Source organism: Pogona vitticeps, chromosome 13 (genome assembly GCF_051106095.1).
Source record: "Pogona vitticeps strain Pit_001003342236 chromosome 13, PviZW2.1, whole genome shotgun sequence".
Classification (NCBI taxonomy): Eukaryota; Metazoa; Chordata; class Lepidosauria; order Squamata; family Agamidae; genus Pogona; species Pogona vitticeps.
This window is the reverse complement of record NC_135795.1, coordinates 17849852-17875857: the sequence shown is the minus strand read 5'-3', so window position 1 is coordinate 17875857 and position 26006 is coordinate 17849852. Positions and strand designations below refer to the sequence as shown.

General features: G+C 42.5%; 1 protein-coding gene across 5 annotated transcripts in view; it reads right to left on the bottom strand.

Moving 5' to 3' along the window:
• The window catches only part of MAD1L1 (mitotic arrest deficient 1 like 1), a 451517-nt gene that overhangs the window by 242505 nt on the left and 183006 nt on the right, over nucleotides 1-26006 (bottom strand). For all 5 annotated transcript variants that reach the window (XM_078381280.1, XM_020804299.3, XM_020804300.3 and 2 more), the window contains one exon: nucleotides 18503-18559. In XM_078381280.1, coding sequence (XP_078237406.1) covers nucleotides 18503-18559 — 57 coding nt within the window. The remainder of the gene's footprint in view (nucleotides 1-18502; nucleotides 18560-26006) is intronic.

Sequence of the window (26006 nt, the reverse complement as noted above, 5' to 3'; positions counted from 1 at the left end):
GGAGAGCGAACCTTCTCTCCAAGAGATTATATTTGGAAATGAAATAGAGTGACATTTGGGATAAACTTGAAAAATTGCTCTCTTTTAAAAGCAACAGGAGAAAAAAAACACAATCTACGCTATAGTTGATAGAAGCCGGAGTCAGCATATATATGGTACGTGTATCCAAATATCAACCTCGTATTATACATACATTACAGGTAGCTGCTAGAGGAAGTTTTTAACTCTCTCTCTCTCTCTCTCTATCCCAGCACAGCAACTACAGTATGTTGATCGTAACCATTAACTGAAATTCCAAGCCAAACCAATTTGGTAAGTGATCCTTTATTCTGTGTCTTCCACTAATGTTCAGATGTTAGATTCCCTTGGCTGGATGACAAATTAGCAGTTTATGCTAAAAACAGCTTGTTGCAACCCGAGTGGAGAGCAGCTCATCTCTCAAAGTTCAATATTTATGGCAGTAGAAATTGCCACAGAAAGAAGGGAGCATAGGCCTGGGGTCCGAATGTAGGCATGAACAGCCAGAACCGTGTGGGTGAGTTACGCCAGCATTCAGTGCAATGGTGCAAGCCAGAGAAGCCAAGCACTCTGCTGGTTAATGAGTTGAGGCTGGTATCCCTCATCGTAGACCACCTTGCTCAACTGGCATGGGGCGAGGGATACCAGCAGTGAATAAGCCAACTAGGAGAAATCTGCTGTTGTGATTTATATGCTACACTGGCACGACCAAACAAAGAATCCTGGCCTTTGTGTATTTAGGATACAAAGTAAGAGACAGCGTAACAGAGACTATGAAGGTCAATGGAATAACTTAGATGGAGGACAGATGAACTGGCCGGGGGGCAGCTTCTTCACACAAGGTAGAGTTAAACTGCAGAATTCACTCTCGCAGAAGGTGGCACCACCTGTCCACGAAGATGGCTTTAAGAGGGCAATACAGTGCTCCAAGAACAGGGCCTGCCTGTCTCTGTATTCCAGCTCTTATGAAGTAAAACAGTAGGAGATCACTGTTTTAAGCCATTTAATTGGAAATCTCTTGTCAGCAACCAACGGGCATCTAGTTGGCCAATATCTGGACCAGAGTGATGGGACAGCCAGTCCTTTGGCTTCTTCCACTGGGCTCCTGTAGGCTAGCATCCTTCACCATCATCTGGTGTCAGAGTTTCTCTACCCTCTGGCAGAACTCAGAAATTGGATTTTTAAAAGAACGAATAATGACATGCCCAAGACGCTTGATAACTGAGACCTAATAGGGTGATGCTTTGCTCTAGAACTGGATGATGATGACATTAATTGACAATGTACGGTGAGGCTACTATAAACTCTTCCATATCTCCCTCATATGATGTACTGTCTTGCAGTATAGAGTAGACCTCTGGTCTAGATAGGTGGGATAGAAATCCAATAAATAAATAAATAAGTAAACAAACAAACAAATATGGACATCAGTTGATGGTAAGAATCAATCCTGGCTCATTACTAGAGTATTTATATTATTATCAACTCTATAGTATAGAGCATATACATAGGAAAATATCTAATCATTAATATAAATGTAGGGTTTTATCCCATCCTAGTCCAATGCCCATCACTTTAAAAAACCTAGTCAAAGCAAACAGATATTTGCATTTTCATCTGCAGCCCATATGTATGGAAATTTCTCCCTCAGGAGTTATGAACAATTTTCTCCTTGCTCTCATTCAGGTGGGACATAACTATGTTTTCATGAAGTTGACTTTTAATTGAGATCGTAGGACAATTGACTCTTGATAATCCTGTTTTTAACATCATATGACAGAATGGTTGGCTAAAATGGAACAATAAGATTTTACCATGTATTTTGCTAGCTCATTGTTTTCTTATTATTTTAACTGATATTAATTTTAAACTGGCTTCAATACTTTATGTATGTACCTTTGAGAAACACATTATAAATCTATAAAGTATAGGAATAAACAAATAAAACCGGTGTGCTCCCCCTCCGCACAAGACATTATACATGCAATATTGGTGAAACTTGGAAATGAGGTAGTTGCTGCCATATTATTTGAATTTAAATATGTATAACTGAGTTACCAAAAAAAAAATCTTAACTCTTTATTCTTGTGGGGGGAGGGTTAATCTCTTTTAAAAAAAGAAAGTGCAAATCTATTTTAAAGGTTGAAGAAGCCGTGAGCTGATGAAACAAGTTACCGAAAGGCTCCTTGGAAACGAACAAGTTTTTAAAAGGCAAAGATAAATAAGTGAGCTGCACTGAGATGACATGATACTCAGAAATGAAAGCCTCAACACAATTCAGAAAGGTATCTAAATCTATCAATATTTAAATGTATGTAAGCCTCGCTGTCCCAGGAAAGAGGAGTCTATGCCTGAACATACAGATGACAAGAGAAGCGCTGGTGTGAGCCGTGTCGCCCGCAGTCATCCATTTTAATGCGCCAGTGCTCTAAACGCATAACAACACTGTTCCTAAAGAGATGTGATGAGGCGCTCCTTTGGGGGGGACACCCGCAGGACTCTGCCCTCGTGTAGGAGTGCAGAGGCGCTGGTTCCTGCTGATTGCACCTCCTGTCACCCACACCAAGTGTCGCGTGGGGAGCTAGCCCACAGATTCTTCCTGCGAAGAGAGAATTGGGAACTCCTTCCCCCAAAAGAAAGGAACTCAAGCTGCCAACCCTAAGCCAGAAAAAAAAATAAGATTTCCACAACGGGCAAATGATCACGGAAAGATGTATCGTTTACTCAACTTGCCTGCCGAAAGCACCGTTTACTCATCCCATTATTTCTTTTGAACGTTTATATCCTGACTTTCTGACCCAAGGTATCCCAGCACAACGTTACCAAAGAGAATTTGGTGGCACCACACTGCTTGGCTTTAGAAGGCCCATCTTGGTTCAGGAGAGGCTGAGGGTTAGCAGAGAAAGGGAGTCAAATATCTACCCTATCTAACTGAAATTGCTGGTATCAGTGCTGTTTTTGTGAAATGCATGGGATCAACTTAATACAATGTGCAGGTACCACTGGCTCATGATACTCTGGGCCAGTGGCAGAGGCCAGGGGGGTCATTTGTCTCACTTCCATACGCCCAAGGTAACTATCTCACAGGAACAATGGCCGAGCAAATGTTTTGGATGCACAGAGTCCTACAAACAATCGTTGGCATCTCTGGCTTAGCGAGAGAAACACCCTTGTACAGGCCAGTGGGAACTGTCCTGTGGAATTCAAGCACCACAGAAGGGACACAGAAACCTTCTAGGGGAGAAACATGGTTGTTCTCTGTCCCTCACCCTCAATCCTTTCTCCTCCTGCAAATTGAGATGTGCCATTTCATCCTCATGTCCCTGCCACTGATTCTCCATCTATGACTTTCAGACTGCTAGTACTGACTCTGGACACTCAGTGCTTCTGCTAATCCTCTGCTACACCTCTTCTCCAACTTACAATATGTAAGCACAACAAAATGACTGTAAGCAGATAATTTTACTCCTCAGTGGGAAAAATAGACTTCTGTTATGGTGGACTCCAGTACTTTCACAGAGTGGTTGGTGGGATAAAAGACGTCAACGTTTGAGAAATACCAGAATAGGAAATGCTGATCTAGATGGACTAAAAGACAATATGGTGCCAAGGGGCAGAACAGTTGGTTCAGTGTAACAACTACTGGATAGCTCTGTGGTTTAGTCATCTGGTTGCAAAGCCAGAGGTTGGGAGTTCAATTCCCCCACTGTGCCTCCTTGAGGATTGATACAATCCCTTCTAGTGCTGCAGTTTATTTGTATTTTTATTTATTTATTTAAATTATTTTTACCTTGCATTTTATCTTAAAAGGACCCTAGGCGGCTTGGGTTCTAAGATTATTATTATATTATATCCTGCATTATAAGTGTTCTTGACAAAAGTTTCTTACTGGACATTCTGTGGCCAATGCAATGGATGGAACCAGGCTCATCAGCCACTTTATTCCGACACTACCGGTTCTTTGGTACCTGCATACTCCTCCTTTTCGGATGAAATCTTCCCACTGCTACAATGCTCTCCTTGTGAAGGAAGGCATGCAACCTCCCAGAGGCCATTACCAGTGTTTCCTCCATTACTAGAAATCAAAGTTTAAATCTACCACTTGTAGGTCTCACCGCCAAGGGAGTTCCGTAATTCTCACTTAGCAAGTTTTACATTGGAGAAATGAACCAACCGACTTGCACTCTATTTTTCCCACTTCTTAGAGAGTCTGAACTAGCCCCTTGACAGCCATGATAACCCTGTTTCCACAGGAGTAACGCAAGAGAAACAACTACAAGGAGGAAAATAAAATATATATAAGCTACTCTTGACAGCCAAATGTTTAGAAACAGGAATAAAAACGTGCAAATGGTCTTTGGGAGTAGCCATCCCTCTGCCATCAGAGAGAGAGAGAGAGTAGCATGCCCACCGAACAGAAGACAACATTGCTAAAAGCTGATCTGCAAAGAGGCCACCACTGAAAGCAATTCCAGCAGGACAGGGCCTTCCCGCCGCTTGAACTGAAGTACATTGCCTTTAAAAGTTAATGAAAGATTCATAGATAACTTCCTGACAAGCCAGAGTCTGTAATACAACCAAGAGCTGTCAACCTCAATTAAGGGATTCCAAATAGAGAGGGTGAAGTTATTAATAATAGATTAAAAGGACACCATCAAATTCCTAGGGTTTGGTCCCCTTCAGCTCAGAGGGCCCATGAGGGACCACCTCAACCCCACCCATTGAGGGGATACTAAGACAGAGAACAAACAAGCCACGTGTCTTGAGACACAAGTGATGCGGGTCCCACACAAGGGAAGAGCTAAGCTTGCAAGCCCGTGCATATTGAGCAGGACTTATTTCTAGCTAAACATACAGAAAGCCAACACACAAATTTATCTCTTTGTCTCTCTGGATTTATTACTAAAGGTAAAGGTAAAGGTTCCCCTTGACAATTTTTGTCCAGTCGTGTTTGACTCTAGGGGGCGGTGCTCATCCCCGTTTCCAAGCCATAGAGCCAGCGTTTATCCGAAGACATCTTCCGTGGTCACATGGCCAGCGCGACTTAGACACGGAACGCTGTTACCTTCCCACCGAAGTGGTCCCTATTTATCTACTTGCATTTGCATGCTTTCGAACCGCTAGGTTGGCGGGAGCTGGGACAAGCAACGGGCGCTCACTCCGACGCGTGGATTCGATCTTATGACTGCTTGGTCTTCTGACCCTGCAACACAGGCTTCTGCGGTTTAGCCCGCAGCGCCACCACATCCCTGGATTTATTACTACTGAGTTGGAATTGATGGGGGGTAGTATCTTGGAGCCTGACCTTTATACTTCCTTTTATGTTATTACTTGCTCAAAGTATATACTGCACTAACAATTTTTAATATTCTGCACCAGGATAAATCAAACATTCCACCTAGGAAAGGCACATTCTGCAGCCTCTGCACAAATAAAGCCAGCTGAACAAAATTACACAGATATTGGACATTTTTAGTTTTTTTTAATTTTTTTAGTGATTCTGCATTATTCGTTTTGTTTTGGCTGATCATGTGGAGGAAAAAGGGGACACAAACAGGCGCCCCTGACTCACAGAGAGCCTTATCCAGCCAACTTCCCTCTCTTCCATTTTTGGGGGTAGAGATGGAGGGTCACTCCACCTGATGAATCAGATCTTTGTAGTCATAAATCTAGAAATGATGCTTCCTGGAAAAAAAGAATCCTGTGACTGTTACTATTTTCTCTGTCTGCGCTCTTACAGTATGTGCCATGACAAAACAATAAACTTCCGTCATCAGGGCCAAAATCCTACTGGGAGAAAAATATGGAGGTGAAAGCAATCACACAGCATTTTTTCCCCTTTAGCACTTGACAGACATGCAACTGCTTCTATAATCTGGGGAAACTGAGGAGAGTGTTGGCCAGCCAGCTGCCAGTTTGCTTCCTCATGCTGCATGGGATCAATAGGATTCAGGCCTGGTGGAAGGCGTTCAATGCTCAAATACATTAACTTGCCTACAAAAGGCCCCAGGCAGGTGAGTGGATGGTGGGGAAAATCTTTATCTGCTAAAGTCTTTGCCAGTGAGAAATCCTGGGCCAGATGGACAAACAGCATAACTTGGCCCAGGGCGGCAGCCTCCTCTTGACCTATTGATTTCAGTATCATCTCCAATGTTCTATTAGGTTTAGTTTGCTTATACTCGCCACAAAGTGTTAGGCAGGTCAACAACATTGCCATTTTATAGTGCAGGAACTGAGATACGCCCATGATGAACTTTCCATATCTTTGACCTCCAAAAGGAACCACCCCAGATCTCAAATTTAGGAAGGAGACTCACCTCCTCTTCCTCTTCACATTTAGAAAGTGAAGGCTGTCCAAGAACATTTCCAAAGGCAAAATATTCAGGGCCCTCCCTTCCATCTGCCTCCATTCTCAGCATCCCATCCATTTTCCCAGCTTCCTCTTCCTCCAGAATACGAATTTTGTGCTATACCCAGCAATAACTTCCAAAACCAGTATTTCTTATGAAAGCTGAAACTGAGTATAGCAGTGATTATTGAAATAAAAAAAATGTATATCATTATTTGGTTACAAAGTTAAGGTAGCTCAACTCATCCTTTTTCATATGAGATCACACTGAGCCTTGAGACATTATAATCCCAGACTTTAATGAGAGAAGACACTTCAAGCTCAAGCTAGGTCGGGTGCAAGCTTATTGTAGTATGGGAAAGTTACTTTTCTTTGTTGTACTGGCAAAACAACACTTGGGAAAAATGTGTAGCAAAACTCTAACCTAGCAGACAGCAACAAGCCTTCTCCCTATTTAAGTGACCTCAGAGCAATCTAGGGATTTGTTTTCTTGTCTAGTCTTCTCCAAATATAATACCTGTTACCTAGTTGGGAAAGTGTGAAGGCAAGAGGAGAAGGGGACGACCGAGGATGAGATGGTTGGACAGTGTCATCGAAGCAACCAACATGAATTTGACACAACTCCGGGAGGCAGTGGAAGACAGGAGGGCCTGGCGTGCTCTGGTCCATGGGGTCACGAAGAGTCGGACACTACTAAACGACTAAACAACGACCTAGCTGGGCAAATTTGGAAAGTATTTTTTTAATGAATCTGGAATGTAAGCAGAGCAAAGCAGAGCTTCCCTAAAACCCTAGTCCCATTTTTGATCCATGAGCGGCACTCTTGGCCCAGACACCTGGGCCAAAAGTAAGATACGGCCTTTATGTATCGTGGGATTAAATAATAGATCTCAAAAAATCACTTTATATAATTCAGAGACAACAGGCACTTATAGCCATTGTCATTGTCATATAAATGCACATTGTGAACTACAGCACATCTAGAAGCACAGAAAGGAACCTTATTCTGAGTTAGGCCACTGGCCTCCCTAACCTAGTAGCCTCAGCTCTGACTGGCAGATGGGGCTCTTTCCTAGCCCTGCTTGAAATCCTGGGATTGAATTGTGGATTTATTTGTTTGTGTTTCCCTTTTTATTTATTTATTTTTATTGGGCTTTCTAATGATTCACTGCTTTTTAAATGTTTATATCATACTGATATAATTTACAGTGCTGCCTCGCATAGCGAGGTTAATCCGTTTCGGATTAACCTTCGCTATGCTGAAGCATCGTTGAACGGGGCAGGGAATTCCACTGGAATGCATTAAACATGGTTTAATGCGTTCCAAATGGGCCAAATACTCACCGTTCAGCGATGAGGGCTTAACGCTTAACGAGGGCGCGAAAACGCTGTGCACGGCCATTTGGGGCCATTTCCGGGCTTCCGGCGGCCATTTTGGCCGCTGAACAGCTGATCATCGGGCTTCGTTTTGCGAAGATCGGTAAGCGAAACGCTTACCGATCTTCGCAAAGCGAATTTTGCCCTATCAAAAAACCGTTGAGCGATCGCATTAGCGATCCCAAAAAAGGGATCGCTATGCGATTTCATCGTTGTACGGTGCGCTCGTTAAGCGAGGCACCACTGTACTTTGTTTTAAAAGTGTGTTTATTTTTAATCCACAGTTTGAGTTGCCCTCAAAGCAAGTCAGGATTTCACCAAAGCAACACAACACAGCGCAACGTAATGCAATCTTATCCTAGTCTCCCATGGAAGGAAAAACTAGACCTGACCCTGCTCAGTTTCTAAAATCTGGCAGAACCAGGTGCATTCAGGATGTTGTGATGGCCGCAAGGGTGTTTTCTTGAAGGCTAGAATTATCTTTTAAAAACTTGACCTATCTCACGCAACTAACAACCCATACGTTCCACATCTGCCCAAGCAGAAGGTAGCCACAATAGAAGAAATCTCTCAGCAGGCTGGATCTTCATTCAATTACCAACACATTTCTACCAACAGGGAAAGAGAAACTCTAACTTCTCTGGAACATGATCCAGGAAGACAAAGCTCTCAAACAATCAAATCAGATCTACGTCTAGTCCAGCAATGCACCATGTACAAATGCAGCACTGTTGATTAATTTTCCAGCATCACATGGATTTCATTAATATTCACCTCACTGGGGTCCCAGTGCTTTCTTATCTGAACTTATTCCACCTCTAGTAATATACAACAGATGGCTCCAATTTTGCCACAGCCTTCTAAAAGGAACATCAGCTTCACGAGGCAGATGCAGCATAGCCACCAGAGGGAATTCTTCCAGGGACCATTCCCTTCAATTGACTTGAATAAAGCAAGCAAACAAACTATGTTTGTCCCAAGGAGATTACTGCACACCCAAACGGGGGCAGAGAAAGAATGGTTAGATTTACAACACAATCCCAGAAGATTTACAAAAGCCTCTCCTTCTGCAAACATCAAGATTACTCTCGACAATGTTGGCTTTATCACATTTTCTTAGCAGAAAGCGATACACTGAAGTCAGTAGCAAGCAAAGGTACCATCTGAGCTGGCTTATTTTGTGACACGATGGAGAGCAAAACATCACATTGATGCCCGTATCAAGCTTCAACCTTTCTGTATCATGGGATAAGGTGATGCATTAATGCCTCCGTAGGGCAACTGTTATCACTCGATTGCTTTAAGACAAAGGCTTGCAACACAGACCCAGCAATGACTGAATTGCTGGGTTTAGGTACAAGCCAGGCACAGAAATTCCCACTGCATTGTTAGATGTGGACCATTTTTACCAACCAATGTTAAAGAACACTGGGGTAACATTGGGGGTTTTCTTGCTGGCAACTTCACCTCTGGAAGTGTGCATACAAGCCAAGGAAGAAACAAAAGCGTTAAGTGGGTATACAAGGTTTCAGGAAGAAAACAAACAGTGTAATCAAAAGGGAAATGAATCAAAGTTTCCTCCATGCTACACAGACAGCATTGAGATGGGGGTTAATTCATCTTAAACCACAAAAAATAAACCCCAGGCTCAAGTTCGCTGTCAGATATGAAAGACAAAAGGAGTGTCTGCACGGCTGTAATCACAAACTCAGTTCTCCAGCCACTGCTGTCCATGCTTAATTAGGGTGAAGTATGTTAATGACACACGGCACAGCCCAGAGATGTCTTCAGTTGCGATATTAATTGCATTTAGAGAAAGAAGCATGAATTGTGCTTATACAAGCTAATTAGTATGGGTTTCCTAATTAATACTGGAAAGTCAAACTGCCTTTGTCTTGTCAACTGCAATTAGCTGAAGCTGTTTAAATTTTTCTCTCTTTTTTTCCCCCCAGTAGTAAACTGACTTTTAGCGGAGAAGTAATTGAATCATGTGCTGGAATACACTGTGTCGGTTAGCGTTGCAGGTCTATTACCCTTTGATATAGTAGTTTTGGACTATGAGGACACCATGTCATTTGGCAGGAAGTCTTGCCAAGCCTTCTGCTATCCCCTGTGGCAATGTTATTTTGCCTGGCACCGACGCCGAGTCAGTCATTATGCCAGGCGAGACTCCTGGTGCTTTACAGGCACACATGCTTTAATCATAAGCATTATCAGGTTCCTTAGCAATCACAACTAAGCAAACTCTTGTTTTACCCAGTGACACAAAGATGGGAAGAGGTCAGGCTGAGAGACGGCCTTTCTTCCAAGCTAAACTTTTAAATTAAAAATAAGCCATTGAAAGGTTGTGGGTCTTCTGCAACACTCCATCAACTGCATCCATCAATTCAAAAAAAATTTTTTTTGAAGTCGACTAGGATTAATCAGGAAAATTAATTTGTGGCATACAATTGTTTTTAATCTAAGCATTTTTAACAGAGGGCAGAAGAGGCATTCCACCTTTGTTCATTCATAGGAGAGGGACACTAATAAAGAAGACACAGTAAAGTGCAAAATGGTGTGTATTAAGAGGCTGAAATGCATTTGATTAACCAGGACAAGTTTAATTGGACCTCAGAGCCTATAAGCAACACTCTTAATATGAAAAAAGAGAGAGAGAAGGACTGCAGCAAAGCATTAAAGTTCATGCCCTGCATACAGAATGTCCCTGTTTGGTTAAAGCTTCTTGGCGAAGGAGATCTCGGGGAGCTTTCAGGGTCTCTCTTCTTAGCCCAGCGACAGTCACCACCGCTGCCACTGAAAAAGTCTTGTTAATTCGGGGTTCCCCAGTTAGAAAAGGCCCTGCAAGGGGCTGCCTAAATACTCACAACCTCATCATTGAAGGTAAAATTCATTCATTCATTCATTCATTCATTCATTCATTCATTCATTCATTCATTTCATATACTTGTATGCTGCCTGATTAGTACCAGCCACTATACTGGATGGTTTGCAATCAGTAAGAAATCCAAAACAGACATGAGATAGGGCCTTTTCTCTCCCAGTGTAGTAGGTAAGAGCAATGGGCTGGGAACTAGATGTAAATCTTAATCTCAGTAATGGATTAGGCCTGTCCCTTGCACTAGGAATCAGATCCTGCTCCCAGTCCTCTGCTTAGGAGAAATGCCATCTCTCAGCCTGACCTATGATTTATTAGTGTTATGGGATAAAACCAAGAGGAGCCTTGTGGCGCAGTGATTAAACTGCAGTAGTACAGTCAAGACTCTGCTCATAACCTGAGTTTGATCCCAATGAACTCAGGTAGCTGGCTCAAGGTTAACTCAGTCTTCCATCCTTCCAAAGTCAGTAAATTAAGTGCCCAGCCCACGGAGGCAAGGAGAATTGAATTATAAACCACCCAGGTATATAAGCAGCACATTTTGGTGTTTGCTTTTGCTTCCCCAAATGTTTGGGAAGAGGAATGGGAGGGGATCTTCTGCGTGCCTGTTCAATAGGTGGTTTTGAATGGCCATTATAACATATTAGCAGAATATATCTCAAGTTATAAAGTTCATCTCTGTGGAACAGCAATAAACTCTGTTCCCAGAAGGAACTTAAATGAGCACCCAGTTGAACATATGCATCGGTTACAAAAGCCTCCAGAATATGGTGTAGCACAGGATTGATACCTACACTTCCCATACTCTAGACAAGAAGATGAAACTTTCACACAGTCAACAAAGGGATTTCACTTAAAAAGTTGTTTATTCCACCAAGCAGCTGGGAGATCTAGTTAGACATGTGATGGACACAGAATGACTGGTGGAAAAGCAAAACCAGCATGTGTCAGAACGCTGCTCGGAGAGCAAAAATTTCTGTACCTTTTCAACCACAGCAGCTTAGCATCAAACGAACAAGGACTCAATTACAGAAAAATAATAGCGAAAGTGTTGAAAAGAGATTGGAGAGGATGGAGTGGGAAAAGACAGAGTCACAAGGTATCAAAAAAAAATATCAGAGGAACCAGTGGCTCCAAACGACTCTAAATCTGAAAAGGCTAGTTGGGTTTAAGCACAGCAATTTTCGAAGTAAGTCAGAAGAGGGCTGTTTGTTTTAACATTGTGGAATATCTGGTGGCACAAATCCTTGGGGCCCCCAGCTGGTCTGCCAAGAGAATGGCAGCATCCAAGCACAAAACAGCCTCTTTTTCTTGTTCATGCTGGCAAGCCTAATGCGCTGGGGAGAGGAAAACATGTACAAAACAAACTCCCACTGCAGAATACGGAAAATCTCAACCACATCTGCCTTGGGAAATCAACGAGGGAGGGAGCCGTTTGGGTTTCAGGCGTACGGTCTGCGATGAGCCACTTTTCAGGGCCCTTCGATCACTTCTCTTCCACCCCGCATCTCCATGGAAATGATGGGAGAGGATCGCTCAGCACAAAAGCAAGTCTCAAAACAACCTGCAGCCGAGGCACTCCGCAGGGAGGCTGGGAACTCAAAACTGAGCCCTCAAGCTCAGAGGTTTGTGCTGTTGTTGTTTTAAAATGCTTGCAAAACACCCTTGTGAAAACTGGAACTATTTACCACTCAAATATCTGTAGTGAAGAAGGGTCAGAAAAAAAAACCTTTCCCAGGGGGGTTCAGTGCCTGTTCTGAAACAGAAACAACCTTGATCCACTTGTTCTGCCCCAGGAAGCAAGGAGATAAAGTACTTGGTTGTTTAAGCTGGACTTTGGGGCAACTTTTAACACCACGCTATTCCTCTGAGAGGTTCAGCTGTATGGGACTTTGGAGTGCCATTTCTTGGCAAATTACTCTTCTGAACCATCTCGGAAAGTGGTGCTGGGGAACTACGGACCAGCCCTCTTGGCCTTATAGGATTGAGGTCTCTTTTGTCAACTAGACCAGTGGTTCTTAACGTGGGCAATAATGCCCCCCAGGGGGCGATTTCATTTTCAGGGGGGTGGTAGAACGAAAAGGGGCGGCGTGGGGGTGAAAGAACAGAAGGGGGGCGGTAGGGGAGCCCTGGAGCGAGCCAAACCTGTGAAGGTGACTGCAGCCGCAGTTCTGGCAGTAGATCCGGTGCTGCTGCCGCCGCCAGATGATCCAGCTCTTTCTACCTGCCACGTCTCGCCTTTCTCCTTTAGGGGAGCACTGAGTGTGGATCAGGTGGAAGGAAAGGGTCTCTTGGGTCCTCATCCTCGCCCCGTGAAGTGCTGCCTTGCACCCAGGTGGGGAGGGAGACAAGGTAATGTAGGTAGGTAGGTAGGTAGGTAGGTAGGTAGGTAGGTAGGTAGGTAGGTAGGTAGGTAGGTAGGTAGGTAGGTAGGTAGGTAGGTAGGTAGGAAGGAAGGAAGGAAGGAAGGAAGGAAGGAAGGAAGGAAGGAAGGATATCATCATCTCTGGGAGGGGGGGCGATGAAAACTTTCTCAATGGCTCAAGGGGGCGTCTCTTTCAAAAAGGTTAAGAACCACTGAACTAGACTCTTTGATACCTCCCTGAATCTGCCAAGAGAGTTGGTCCAGGATATGGAAGGCGGGTCTCATCAACAGGCAGGCAATACTCAGCAGGCTGTGGATATTGTGAATTACTGTCTCAATGCAATGATGGAGTGGTGGGAATTAGGAAGGTGAAGTTTAAACTAAGCTAGTCAATAGATCTTCTTGGCTAATAGAAGAGTTAACTCAGGATTAACTCTAGCCACCTAGAGTGGTCGTAATGACCAGATAGGCGGGGTATAAATAAATAAATAAAGGAAGGAAGAAAGGATCAGGGCTCTGTGCTCTCTCTAAACACTCAGGTGATCAAATTTGGAAATTCTAATTCTACTTGTTCCTTCTTGATTTTTAATAAAAACTATGGAAGGCTTTAACTCTACTCCTTTTGACGGCGAGACCCAAGTTTCAATTTAATTGATCTAATCATGTGTTCTTTAAGTCTATGTTTTTTCATAAACTGCTTTTGGAGAACTTATTTTGTCTGTAAAGTGATATAAATGTGTGTGCGTTCTTAAACGTACACATAATTCTGGCTATCTAAGCTATTTAAAAAGGCAAAATGAAGCAAATTCAAAAGATCCCACATAGCCTTAGAGCCAAAAACCAGTTGAGAAATTAAGTTAAAATGGCCGTTTCACTATTTCAGTTGAAATTCATGCCAGCATCAGATCTGAATGTGGCTAATCCTTCACGAATTAGCTTGACAGTGACCCACTGGACAATTTGACTCAATTGGCAGGCTTTCCTCCTAGAAAGTCCAATACTGGAACCGCAAAACAGATGCAAACTGAAAGACCTTGGCATAAATGTGGCAACTAATTATCAAAATCATAAGGGGGGGACTGGCAACCCAAACAAAAGTGCATTAATAGAGCTGTTGAAGGAGGTCTGGAAATAGGACAGCAAGAATCGGCTGATATTGAAACTTCACGTAAAAGATGACATGAATTCACCTGTAAGAATTTGCCTGTTCTTCTGAAGAGTACTTTACCTTTGGAACATCCTCTCTGAAGGAAATGTGTTTACAGTAGATACACATTCAGTGCTTATCTTTAAAGGACAATTGTGACTTCTGTGTAGCAACCACACTGTTCTATTTACTCTGTATTCGGCCAATGGCAAAATTATTCGTTTAGGATTCTTATACCCCTGTGGGCATCAGCAACACCCTTAATGAGCCACTAATCCGTACTAGGGAAGGAATCACCCCAATTCCAGCAGCCACTTTCAAGGGAAGTTGGTCTGGCTTCTTTTACGGTGTGCTTCTGACCGGCAGCTAAAGACTGTATTTTTTTTTTAAATTGCTAGCTAGAACTATTGCACTTTTTTTAAAAATGTATTTTGAATAGTGTTCTGGGTCTGCTTTTAAGTATATTTTTTTCAGTTAAATGTTTTATATTTTTTGCTGTTGATTAATGTTATTGAACTCTTCTTAATCGCTTCAATCTATAGCAAATTGCTCTGGTGGACAGGAAGCTAATGAACAAAGACATACATATATTTGTATGCATGTACGTGTGTATTCCCTCCTGGGAAATAGAAGGGGAAGACATGGAGGGAATGACAAATTTTACTTTCTTGGGCTCCGTGATCACTGCAGATGGAGACAGCAGCCACGAAATTAAAAGACGCTTGCTTCTTGGGAGGAAAGCGATGACAAACCTTGGGAGGAAAGCGATGACAAACCTTGACAGCATCCTAAAAAGCAGAGACATCACCTTGCCAACAAAAGTCCACATAGTCAAAGCTATGGTTTTTCCTGTAGTGATGTATGGAAGTGAGAGCTGGACCACAAAGAAAGCTAACCGCTGAAGAATTGATGCTTTTGAATTGTGGTGCTGGAGGAGGCTCTTGAGAGTCCCCTGGACTGCAAGGAGAACAAACCTATCAATTCTAAAGGAAATCAGCCCTGAGTGCTCACTGGAAGGACAGATCCTGAAGCTGAGGCTCCAATACTTTGGCCATCTCATGAGAAGAGAAGAGAAGAGAAGAGAAGAGAAGAGAAGAGAAGAGAAGAGAAGAGAAGAGAAGAGAAGAGAAGAGAAGAGAAGAGAAGAGAAGAGAAGAGAAGAGAAGAGAAGAGAGTGGTCCGGTGGGCCAGATAGGTGGGGTATAAATTAAATAAATAAATAAATAAATAAATAAATAAATAAATAAATAAATAAATAAATAAATAAATAAATAAATAAATAAATAAATAAATAAAAGACCTTGATGTTATGAAAGTGTGAAGGCAAGAGGAGAAGGGGACGACAGACGATGAGATAGTTGGACAATGTCATCGAAGCTACCAGAATGAATTTGACACAACTCCGAGAAGCAGTGGAAGATAGGAGGGCCTGGCATGCTCTGGTCCATGGGGTCATGAAGAGTCGGACACGACTAAACGACTAAACAACAACAACAACGTTTGTATGCACACATGTAGAAGACCCAGGCTCTCTACCTGGGCTGTCCAAGACCAAGTTCTAGGAAAGGAATGGGAGACATACTGCTGGTCAGACCAGTTGGGACTCTGTGGCCAACTAAATCTGGCAACAGGTCCCTAGCTCAGTCTGGAGCCAAAGGAGGTTACGGGGGAAAGGTGTTATGCAATCTGGTGCGCTGAGCTGGGAGCCGCAGCATTAAGTAGAACAGGCGAAAGATCCCATTAGGTGAACAAACAGGGGCAGAAGAGGTGAAGACGTTCATGTTATTTCTACCAGGCTTGATCCATCCAGTTGCACCATGTGGCTGCTCACTAGGATGAACTGAAAGAGTGCAGCCATAACCAGTTCTGTGCCTCTGCTAGGCTCTGAGGCTCAAATATACCTTGCTGCGGATTGTTCACTGGCCTGCATGCCTTCAGTCTAGGCGACTGCCAATCACACTGCCAGGGTTCTGCCTGTATGTATTTCTTTCCAGTGGAAAGAACTTATCAAGATTTTTGTAGTATGTGAATGCTCCAGGCCAGTGGCTAGACAGCATGGGGTTTCATTAATTGGTATTTAACTATAGACCACAGCATACATTTTTTCTAATGACAGCTTATGACGCATATCCCATTCTGCTTCCATGAATACAAACAGATTTCCATAAATCTTTCAGTGTTCACATTTTGTTTTGTGCTCTTTAGGTTCGCCTGAGCTGAAATATCCTGACCGTGAGCCTTATCACCTGCTCATTTGCAGGTCTTGGACTGCCAAACACAGAAATGTAAGTTTCAGAAGAATATAAAGAATGGTACAGAAAAATAAATATTTTTTTTTTGTTAAACCCACAATCCATATCCTCCAGCCACTGAATGTGTATAAATCATTCAACAGGATAAAAACTAAGTGAACCAAAGAACACAGGGGAAGGAAAATATTAATATTGAAATCTGTTTGCCAAAAAATTGTGCATAATCATACCAACAGAGCCCTTTTAACAATCTAATGAATAACTTTCTCAGAAATATATCTGACAGCATACAAAGGACTACATTTCTGTTCACAGCCACCAGGAGATTCAGAACTTATTTTTAAATACGACAAGCCTATTTTACTACTTTAGTATTCTGGCATTTAATCACAGAATATAAAAGTTTTGAACAATGCACCATGAAATGTGCAAATCTTTAAGCCATGAAATAAGTACTCCTTTGTTGTTGTTTTTTATTCGTTAAGTCGTGTCCGACTCTTCATGACACCATGGACCAGAGCACTCTCCTCTTTCACTCTCATTAAGAGGTTCTTTAATTCCTCCTCACTTTCTGCCATCAGAGTGGTATCATCAGCTTATCTGAGGTTGTTGATAATTCTTTGGCAATCTTAATTCCAGTTTGGGATTCATCCAGTCCTGCCTTTCGCATGATGTATTCTGCATATAAGTTAAATAAGCAGGGAGACAATATACAGCCTTGTCATACTCCTTTCCCAATTTTGAACCAATCAATGTTTCTATATATAGTTCTTACTCTTGCTTCCTGTCCCACGTATAGGTTTCTCAGGAGATAGATAAGGTGGTCAGGCACTCCCATTTCTTTAAGGACTTGGCATAGTTTGCTGTGGTCGACACAGTCAAAGGCTTTTGCATAGTCAATAAAGCAGAAGTAGATGCTTTTCTGCAACTCTCTGGCTTTCTCCATAATCCAGCACATGTTAGCAATTTGGTCTCGAGTTCCTCTGCCCCTTCAAAATCCAGCTTGTACTTCTGGGAGTTCTCAGTTCACATATTGCTGAAGCCTACCTTGTAGGATTTTGAGCATAACCTTGCTGGCATGTGAGATGAGTGCAATTGTCCGGTAGTTGGAGCATTCTTTGGCACTGCCCTTCTTTGGGATTGGGATGTAGACTGATCTTTTCCAATCCTCTGGCATATTGAGTGTAGCACCTTAACAGCATCATCTTTTAAGATTTTAAATAGTTCAGCTGGAATGCCATCACCTCCACTGGCCTTGTTATTAGCCAGGCTTTCTAAGGCCCACTTGACTTCACTCTCCAGGATGTCTGGCTCAAGGTCAGCAGCCACACTATCTGGGTTGTCCGGGACATCCAAATCTTTCTGGTATAATTCCTCTGTGTATTCTTGCCACCTCTTCTTTGAATCACCCCTTCACTGATTGCTGCCTTGTCATGGCGAAGGGGCTTGAGTAATTCAGAGAAGCGATGGGCTATGCCGTGTAGGGACACCCAACATGGACAGGTCATAGTGGAGAGTTTTGACTAAACGCAATCCACCTGGAGCAGGAACTGGCAAGCCACTCCAGTATCTTTGCCAAGAAAACTCCATGGACAGAAACAAAAGCACTCCTTTACTAGAAATTAAATGCAGCCCTCAAGGTCTGTTTTAAGTCAGCATGTAGAAAGGAAAAGCGGACTGTTTCCCTGAAAGTGGTACTCCTAGGACAAGGAAGCGTTATCTCAGGGATGCATGTGGGACACATAAAAATGACAAGCTGAAGCTCAAGACACTCACACACTAGGCTTCCAGCCTGTAGAAAACTATATTGTGGAAGTGTGTGTATGTGTGTGTGTGCGCATGCACATGGAAGCTATAGTGTGGGTTGATACGTACATTTCTCTCACCTTTTTCCATGACGAAGGGCTCTGCTAAGGGAACCTCACAAGCTCCATCCAGTTGTTAAGACAGCACATGGAGCCCACCAAGGTTGAGGGATGAATGCTCGCCCTGAGGCCCCCATCATTACAATGAACACATATCTGGGTTTCTCTTTTTACATGAACTGGAACTTTGATTTTCCTCATTGTTACTGGAACTAATGAAAGATACAAATTCTTCAAAGCCTGGGACTTACCATGTCTGCTCTTTTCTTCTGATTTCCAGCTTCTTCCAAAGTCTGGGACACTTGAGCCTTCAAAAGACAGAAGAAAGCAAGTTCAAAAAGCAGCAGGCAAAAAGCAAAACTAACGTTAAGCTTGAAGAAGAGTCTGTTGTAGGTACAGTGGTGCCTCGCTTAACGAGCGCCTCGCTGAGCGATGAAATCGCTTAACGAGGCGCTCTAGGCCATCGCTGGAGCATTCGCTCAGCGATGGCCCCTATGGGGATTTTTCGCTTTGCGATATTCGCTAAGCGTTTCGCTTAGCGAATATCACATAACGAAGCCGGGAGAACAGCTGATCGGCAGTTCCAAAATGGCCGCCGGAAGTTCCGCGCCGCATTTCCGCGCCCTGCCCTCGCTTACCGAGGGCGCGAAAATGGCGGCGCTATGGGACAGCATCGCTTAACGGTGAGTTTTAAAGCCATAGGAACGCATTGAACGAAGTTCAATACGTTTCTATGGCTTTTTTATTCCCGTTTAGCGATGTTTTCGCATAGCGAAGGTTAATCCGCAACAGATTAACCTCGCTATGCGAGGCACCACTGTATGTGCCCTAAAGACTAAGGCCATAACAAATATAAATGGGAAAACACCCTAATGGCCAAAACAATCATCGTACCTTCTTTTAAAAAAATCTTAACATTTGTGTGTTTTTCAGTCAAAAGTAGCACTAGAAACTCACCACACAGAAGCTGATTCAGAATATCCCATGTGAAGGGGTAGCAGAATGGGAAAGATGGTACAAAAATCATATCGTAATATATCACTGTATTTATAATCGGCAACAATATTACTTTTATTGTAGAACAACTGCTTCAACCACAGGTTCTCTACCTGAGGCTTACAAGCACTGGCTGTGAAACAACATCAGCATACATCTTCAAAGACAGTTTCTTAGAGGAAATATGATGGGAGATGGACAGCAAAAAAAAAAAAATTGCCTTGAAATTCTGTCTTGAGATATTAAATTCTCCAGGCTTGAGAACATGTTTTTTCTGGTGTTCCCAAGCATTTCTGACTCTTCCTCAAATAAAGACCCTATGTGAGAGGCAAGGGTTGGGTTCCAGTCTTCAACAAGAGGAATTCAGAGGGGGGGGGGACCTGATGTTTTAATTTTGCTTTAGATAAAACATGAAAACATGTTCTTCTTGTCCTCTGGTTCCATGTCTTCCTTTTCATGATATGTCAGAGGGAGCATCTTCCCTGTAGCTGCACAGAGAAGCTTGTAAAATAACCTTAACAAACGAGACAAAGGCCCATTTAAAGCCAGCCTAAACAGATTCAACAAGAATGGAAGCCTTTCTTGCAAAGCAATTCATGTCATTCCAGGGAGTTATTCATTAAAACTCTCCAGGACCTTCAGAACAACGTCCCTGCTCTCCACAAAATGGTCTTTACAAGCGCAGCATCCCAAACAGAGGTGTACAGCAAGTAATTCACCACAAAGAAGCAGTGGCAATAGTGGAGGCACAGGGGAAACCATCAAGGCACAAAAGCTAATCACACAGTGATGGAACACCACAAAAAATTGCCGTCTCAAGAGCTCTACACAGAATGCGTCACTCTGCTTTCCAAACAAACACTGCAATTATGAGCTTGCCTCAGCCCCTGCGTTCAGCGGGAGCTACCACATGACGAAACAAGCCCTCGCTGTGCACACCCTGCCATCATATCAGATTATTAAAGAAAAGAGGCTCAAACAAAATTTATGGGATTCTAATGAAAAGAGCCTTGTGGCGCAGTGGTTAAACTGCTTTACTGCAGCCAAAACTGTGCTCATGACCTGGGGTTCAGTCCTAGGTAGCCAGTTCAAGGTTGACTCAGCCTTCTATCCTTTCGAGGTGGGTAAAATGAGTACCCAGCTCACTGGGGGTGGGGTGGGGGGCAATGTGAAGCCTGCATCATTAACGTGTAAGCTGCCCAGAGAGAGCTTGAAGCGCTATGGGGCGGTATATAAGCAGCACGCCTTGCTTTGTTTTGTTTTGAAAACATGAAGCCTGGAGTGAGAACATGGAAAGATACTCATGAAACCCTGCGGGATAGTCCTGCCCTGTCCTGATGGTAGAGAGTAGAGGGTGAGCAAGAGAGGGGTCTTAATGAAATGACTGTTAAGTTTGAAGCTGAAACACCTGGGAGACTGGGTTCCAATACACTGACATTTGGAGGCAAATTCTTCCCCAATATTTAATCAAGCTGAATTACAGCAGCAGGACGCAGTGAACTGCGAGGAAAAGGCTTAGAAGTTTTCTTGGCAACTGCAATTACAAAGTAATTACATCCAAGCACCAAGCCCACCTCGTTCCAACCAACCCATACACACATGTAAACTCTCTGATATTTCTTAATCATGCCCTATTTCATATCTGGCATGCCAGTTGGCAGGGCAGATTGGACTATAGCAGGACTGTTATGTTGTTCTCAGAGCAATTCTGTTGTTCTCCCCTCTTCACACTTCATCCAGACATTCACTACATTTGAGGCTTAAACCATCTTGAGCTGTTCTGTTACAGCTACCATACTAATCACTTTATTTCTCCTTTCCATCCTTAAGCCAATGACTTCTTACCCTGTAAATCCAAACTCCGTGTCTGCACAAAATTTATGATTTTTGTTTCAGTCCATTTTTAGAAAATTTTTGCCTCTATTATTTTCTATTTGGCATTCAAATTTTTGAAACAGCAGAACATTACATTTTCCCAAAGAATAAAGTCATGTTATATCCCAGAGGAAACATTAGTGTTGTGCAGTAGCAATTTCATCTTCAAATGGCATTAGAAGAAAATGGTAGAATATGAAGAATAGTGTCAATACACTTTATGAAACCATGAATGTGTCATTCGCTTAAACGTCTCATTTTGTATACCTTGAGCATCATTTACACTGCCATCTTCAATCTCTGTGTATACACAAGAGCCACACTTCCTTCATCCCACAGATGAGAAACGCTACTTTTCTGGACAATGTACCCCAGCCAGGGCAAACTAGGTATGGGATTCTGGGAGTTGTAGCCCAGAAAACTAATGTTTCCCATCTCTGCATAGACCTGAGGAGCATTCAACAAACTAGTCAGAACTTCCAGCTCTCTCACTGACTTTAGTCCCTGTGGATCATCCTGCCTCATTGATCAAAGGCCAGCAATCTCTAGAATGATATTATATCATGCAAAAAAAGCAGACCTAATAATCATGAGTAATTTGACAGTCACATATACATTCTTAATGATGGAGAAATTCAACTCCATCATAGTTCACTTAATCTGTGTTCTCCAAGACAGCTGTAAGCCACCATAACCTGAAAGAAGCATATGGAAAGAGACTTGAAAAGAGCACAAAGCAACCTGTTGCACCCCTGATCCATAAATAAAATAAATAAATAAATACTCTTTTCAAGACGGAGGAGGAGGAGGAGGAGAAGTTTATTCTGTTGTTCTCTGATTTGTCTTTCAAGAAGTGGAACAGATCAGCTTCTCATGTTGTGAATATGAATCCACCTGCACTTTAAACCAGTGTGCTACATAACGTAAGTCATGGCAGCAGTAGACTTAAAAGTCTTAACACCTGCAGAGTGTGGCTAGAACACGGAGGCCTCCTTTCCAGCTCACAATGAGTGCACATACCACTCAGGAATGTTTTCCTTCCTGACCTAAATGTCCATCTGAACTGCCAAAGGATGGCAGGCACTCTGGAAAGACCTCCTACCAATGAAGGTCTGAGCCCTGCATTCTACAGTCTCTCACATGGCCAGTGCAAACTTCTGGCATGCACAGAAGAATGCTCAATATCACTAGGCCTCTTAATGCAAAACAAAACGGATAAGGGCTTCTCCTCTAGATAGAGCACCTGGAAAACTATATTGCTCTGCATATAAATATGGCCAATTAAAGCAGAAGAAAATTTTTTAAAAAAGGTACAGTGTCAAAGCACAACTTCCAAATTCTCATAGCATATATGCAAAGTGAAAAAATAAAATAAAGGTCTCTTTCTTATAGGCCTTGGAACCTAGATAGCAGGAAGGTAGCATAAGAATAAAAAAATGATAAATGGAAGAAAAATTGAAATTTCATTTAGTCATTAATAAGGCTTGGCAGGATAAGTGGCTTTGACAGAATAATCTGAAAACCAGAGAAAACGCATTGAGGGAAGTCGCACCTGCTCTAAAGGGCAAGCAAAAATGAATGGGCAGCCTCATCCGCATAAACAGGAAGAAAACGAAAAGCAAGAAAGAACTCAGTATTCTGCTGAGAAAAGACACCTTAACTGGGAGACTTTCAACAAATCTAGTATACACGCTAAGCTCTTGGAAAGAAAAAATTTTAATGAGCAGAGCTACATGCAGAATTTCCAGGAAAAATAATCAAAGAATAACGGAAGTAACTGTTCAAACCATTTCTTTATTGGTGGGCAGCCCTATTAATTATACTCTATTAATTGTATTTATTTCAGTAACGAAATCAGATCACTGCTCCTCCCAATATACCAGAAGAGAGCTTCGCCTTGTCTTTTCCTGAGGTTCTAATATGCTCAGCTCCTTCAAGAGATCACCAGGATGCAGGCACAGATCGTGACAGGCCTTCGAAGCAGGGCCTGCAGTTTAATGTGAGACGCAAAACCTCTTCCGATGCAGAGAGAATATTCCTCAAGTGTTCTTCCTTCCTGTTGCTTTTTGATTCACTCGCCCCTCCTTAAGCCTCTCCTAAAGAACAGTAACTGTAAGCTACACATCACAGTCTTTGCAGACTATGTACACAAGCTCCTGGCAGCCAGTGGCAGGAAGCTGCACACAAGCTCAATGCATCACAGAGGCCCAAGACCATCACTCTCCCCATATCCCTTGGGGAAATCTGTCAAGCATAACAGCCAGCTGTTAGATCTGGAACAACTGGGATGGCAAATAACTCTGGGTTACGTTCTTGTTCCTTATTGGACAGGGAGTTACCCTGGACACATGAACTCTTTCAGGAGAAGGACAGGCTATAAATCAAACAAAATGCATACATATTTAAAAAAAACAAGACCTCTGTCCCTCTTCAGCTTAACAGATAGCCAATCACTTTTTAAAAAATAAATTAAAGCAGAACAAAACGCATGGGAAACACCGCTAAAGAACTTCTCTAATGAAGTGTTTTATTGTAGTCTCTGGTCATTTCACAAATGTGTGTCCTCTCCTTTTTGAACGGGAGTGCTTGCTCCAAGGACACATCTCCTTTATTCCTCCGCAGCTTTCATTCAGTAACGTGTTTAAAAAGTGCAAGAAAAACACCCTGCAAAGGTAGTAAAGGGGTTGTTCTCAACTTTTCCTATCTTATAGTCCACCAATCATTCGTTTCAAAGGATATGAATCCAACCACAGTAGACGCAACTCCACTTTCCCCTCTGAGAAGAACATCTATTGCAACACACATGCGCACATACACAGAGAGAGAAAACGAGAGAGTGAGTTTATTTATCTATCAATCATACAAATATTATATTATTGTAGTTATCGAGTATAATAAATCTGTAGACAGGGCAGGGGCAGATCTACTTAGAACCATATGAAGCTTAAACTTTAAAGCCTCTAAGCCCAGAGGGGGGTCCAGAAACAACTTCAGTCCACATTGTTTAAAAATGTGGTGATCCACCGTGGAACAACCACATTGAAGAAGATAGGAACAGTGGTTACTCAGACCTCATTGCTGGTTGCAAAGGGGCCCCCCATAACAGTTCAAGCTTCAGGACCCCAAAATTGTAGGTCCATCAGTTAGGCAAATCACAGATGGAGAGCATGTGGGTAGTAGGTTTGACAGGAAATGGCACATCACACTTGCTAGAAGATACAGGGACTAAAGGAGAAGAAATCACATTATGGAATTTGAACAGATGTAAGAAGCAGACATCTTGAAACTGAATTCCTCATTCCACATTCTTGCATTCCACCTGAATGACTTCTGTGTCCCACCAGCAGTACACATACCACTGATGGAGAATCACTGTGCTAGACAGAGGATTCCAACATTATGTGGTAGCATCTGGATCAATCAGGAAATAAATTGGAAACATGTTCCTCTGGGCCTTGATAGCCTGCATGAAGAAAAGACCTCCTCTCTTGTGGATCTCCTCTACTACTCCTTCCACATCCAGCTACACTTCTACTGGAAGCTCCTAATTCAACGTCCAGTGCACTTGAACTGTCTACCACAATCCTAACAGGTACATGCAAAATGAATATTGAATGACTTCATTTGCTGTAGGAAAGTGGGGTGGTGCATATTTTTGGAAAAACATGGCCTAAGCCAGAATGGGGTCCAAGGAATAAATCTGAAATTTATCACATTTGGTTAAAACAAGTGTTTTTAGACTACCTGACATTTGACCTTCATGTCTTATCACAGTTAGCATCCTTGGCTTCCTAGCCCAAACCTCAAGGCAATAAAATCAGATACAGTGCTTTCATATTTACTGAACATGAATGTTCGGTTCATTATTAAGTTCATAACACCTCCAAAAGTTAGTTTAGTGAGCACACAATGTAAGGCTGTTCTGTGGCAGCACCTGACTGTGGACTCTCAATCAAGAGAAATCAGACTAGCCCACCCTTTTGACAGGCCATTAAAACTGTTCTATCTTACAAGCCAGTAAAAACCATTTTGTAAAAATAACATTTTTAACCGTTCTGATTTTATTCAACATTATTTGGAGGCTGCAGAAAATCAGTTTAGGAATGCAACAAATAAATGAAATGAAATAATCAGTTCCTAGGGAAATACAACTCAAACATCAAAGATAATTATGTGCAAAGATAATGGACTATTTTAAACCCATTTGGTTTTAAAGGTCTAGCTGAAACTCACTTGTAAATGACCTCTGATACAAGCTGTTTAAGAATCAATTCAAAAGGGAGAGCTTTTGCTTTATTAGATTTACATTCTTTGTTCCCAGAACGTATTCAAGGCCGCAATAGCATGGGCAACGTGGCCCAAGAATGCTGAAAACACTGTATTTTGAAACAAAGTGGGAAAGAGTCAGGACGAGATGATTTGCTGCCTGGGACAAAATACAAGATGGTCCACAAGCCATTCCAGCTTTGCAAGTGAGAACTGAAATTCAGCATTGGCAATGAGAGGGGAGGAGGTTACTTCCACGGCAGCATGGCAGGCCAAGCTAAGTGGCTTAAAGAACTCTTGTGCTCAATGTGCTGCTCCCCAACATCTGCTATCTAAGCCATCTCCCTCCATATACCAACGTTAGCACCGGCCCTGCAGCAGATGGTCACAGTCAAGAAGACAAGGGGTGCACTAATACCACTGTCTACACAAGGTTTCATGCCACTAGACAGAAAGACAGATACACAAATGCATGCATACACAGATACATAGACATCTAATTAAACATGTCTTCGGACTACTTCAAATTCAGAACACACACATTAATACACATTAATGTGTGTATTAATATAAACATTAATAACAGAAATAATGGCATATACTTGACTCACGAAACTT